At 41.1% G+C, this 1,700-nt stretch overlaps 1 protein-coding gene across 2 annotated transcripts; it reads right to left on the bottom strand.

Moving 5' to 3' along the window:
• Positions 1–285: 285 nt before the first annotated feature.
• LOC110284227 (olfactory receptor 10C1-like) lies at positions 286–1,278 on the bottom strand. 2 transcript variants are annotated; one of them, XM_029471629.1, is made up of 2 exons: positions 912–1,251; positions 286–491 (listed from the first exon to the last, which is right to left on the bottom strand). In XM_029471629.1, exons 1-2 carry the CDS (start codon positions 1,249–1,251, stop codon positions 286–288), a joined length of 546 nt encoding a protein of 181 aa, XP_029327489.1. The 2 variants fall into 2 exon arrangements, with proteins under 2 accessions (XP_029327489.1, XP_021005599.2); XM_021149940.2 differs by having other exon boundaries at positions 286–1,278.
• Between the last annotated feature and the right edge of the window lie 422 nt (positions 1,279–1,700).

Genomic DNA, 1,700 nt, shown 5'->3' with positions numbered 1-1,700 from the left:
ATAAAGAGAATATCCATTTTCAAGGATCCTGAGATATTAGCATGTGATTTTAAACTTTGCCCAGATGAAAATATTTAAGTATTAGACTAACCTACTAAAGATATCTAGTAGCTAGCATACATTCCCATTATTTGTAATTAAAAATAGTGCCAAGTAAAGAGAATACTCTAAAACAAAGTTATGTTTCTTAAAGATTGTTTTAAGACAGCCAAGAATAGCGCAGTGGTCGTCTTTGTTTACTTTGACAGACTGTGCACCCTTTCAGGAGCATTTCAGGATCCTCAGTTACCTATTCATTATCAGAATTTTCTTCAGGCCCAGAGTTCTTCTCAGTGCTCCCTTTACTTCCTTGTTCCTTAAGCTATAGATGATGGGGTTCAGCATGGATGTCACTGCTGTATAGAAGAGGGCCAAGAGTTTATCTATTCCTGGTGAGTGGCTAGACTTGGGCCTCAAGTAGTTAATTGATCCTGATCCATAGAACAGTGTGACTACAAGTAGATGCGAGGAACAGGTAGAGAAAGCTTTATGGCGCCCCTCAGGTGAAGGCATTACCAGCACTGCAACCAGAATTCTGACATAGGAATAGATAATGAGTAAAAATGGACTAGATATACAGAGGATTGCGACCACAAAGATAGCAGCCTCATTTTGGGATGTATCTCCACAGGCAAGTGCCAGGACAGGTGGAAGGTCACAGAAGAAGTGGTCTATCTCACAGGGTCCACAGAAATTTAAGGAGAAAATAAAATTGGTTTGTCCCAACCCTACAATGCAACCTGTTCCCCATGAAACCATTGCCAAATGGGCACATACCCCACGACTCATTCGTGTTGTATAGTGGAGTGGGGAACATATGGCAATGCAGCGGTCAAAGGCCATAGCTGCCAGTAGGCAGCACTCAGTTATACCAAAAAGTGTGAAGAAAAACATCTGTGTGGCACATCCTTCCCGAGAGATCCCTCGGGCCTCACTCACAAGGCTCTGCAACATCTTCGGTATGACAGTACAAGTGTAGCCAATCTCCAGGAGAGACAAGTTGGCCAGAAAGAAGTACATGGGGGTGTGTAGGGCTGGACTGGTGCAGATGGCAAGGGTTATGAGTGCATTTCCGGTCAGTGATACTAAGAACATGAGGAGGATGAGGGTAAACAGGAGGAAGCATTCTCCAGGGACCTCAGAGAACTTGGAAAATGCAAAGTGTTTGACAAACAAGCTGTTCTCCTGCCACAGAGAGCAGTTGACACTCATCTCCTGGAAGACAGAACAGTAAATCATTAGAAGGGTTCTTGCAGATGAAAGGAAATTTATTCTTTTAATACTTTTAGAGCCTCAGTTACATCAGAGACAGAATCTTTCTCTGCAGTCATAATATCAAAGCTTAGAAACAATACATTCCCACAGATTTTAATATCTAATACTTTCTCTGTTAACATTAGGGGATTTTCCAAAGTGTACTGAACATTGAGCAAAGTATACAAGGATTTACAGAAGATGGTGGAAACTTGAAGTCCTGGCACTAATGAAGCTCAGGCAGAAGACTTACCATGGGTCTAAGTTCAGCTTCACATATTCCGTTAGCTATCATTCAAATAAAAGAAAAGGAAAAGCATTAATTGTATCTCAATTCTTTACACATTCTTCTCATTAACTAGTTATCAATGTTACACAGAAAAATTGATCAACCCACACTCATCTCT

This window comes from Mus caroli, unplaced genomic scaffold (assembly GCF_978045245.1).
Source record: "Mus caroli unplaced genomic scaffold, Mus_caroli_1 scaffold_18, whole genome shotgun sequence".
NCBI classification, from domain to species: domain Eukaryota; kingdom Metazoa; phylum Chordata; class Mammalia; order Rodentia; family Muridae; genus Mus; species Mus caroli.
This window is presented reverse-complemented; position numbering and strand designations above follow the sequence as displayed.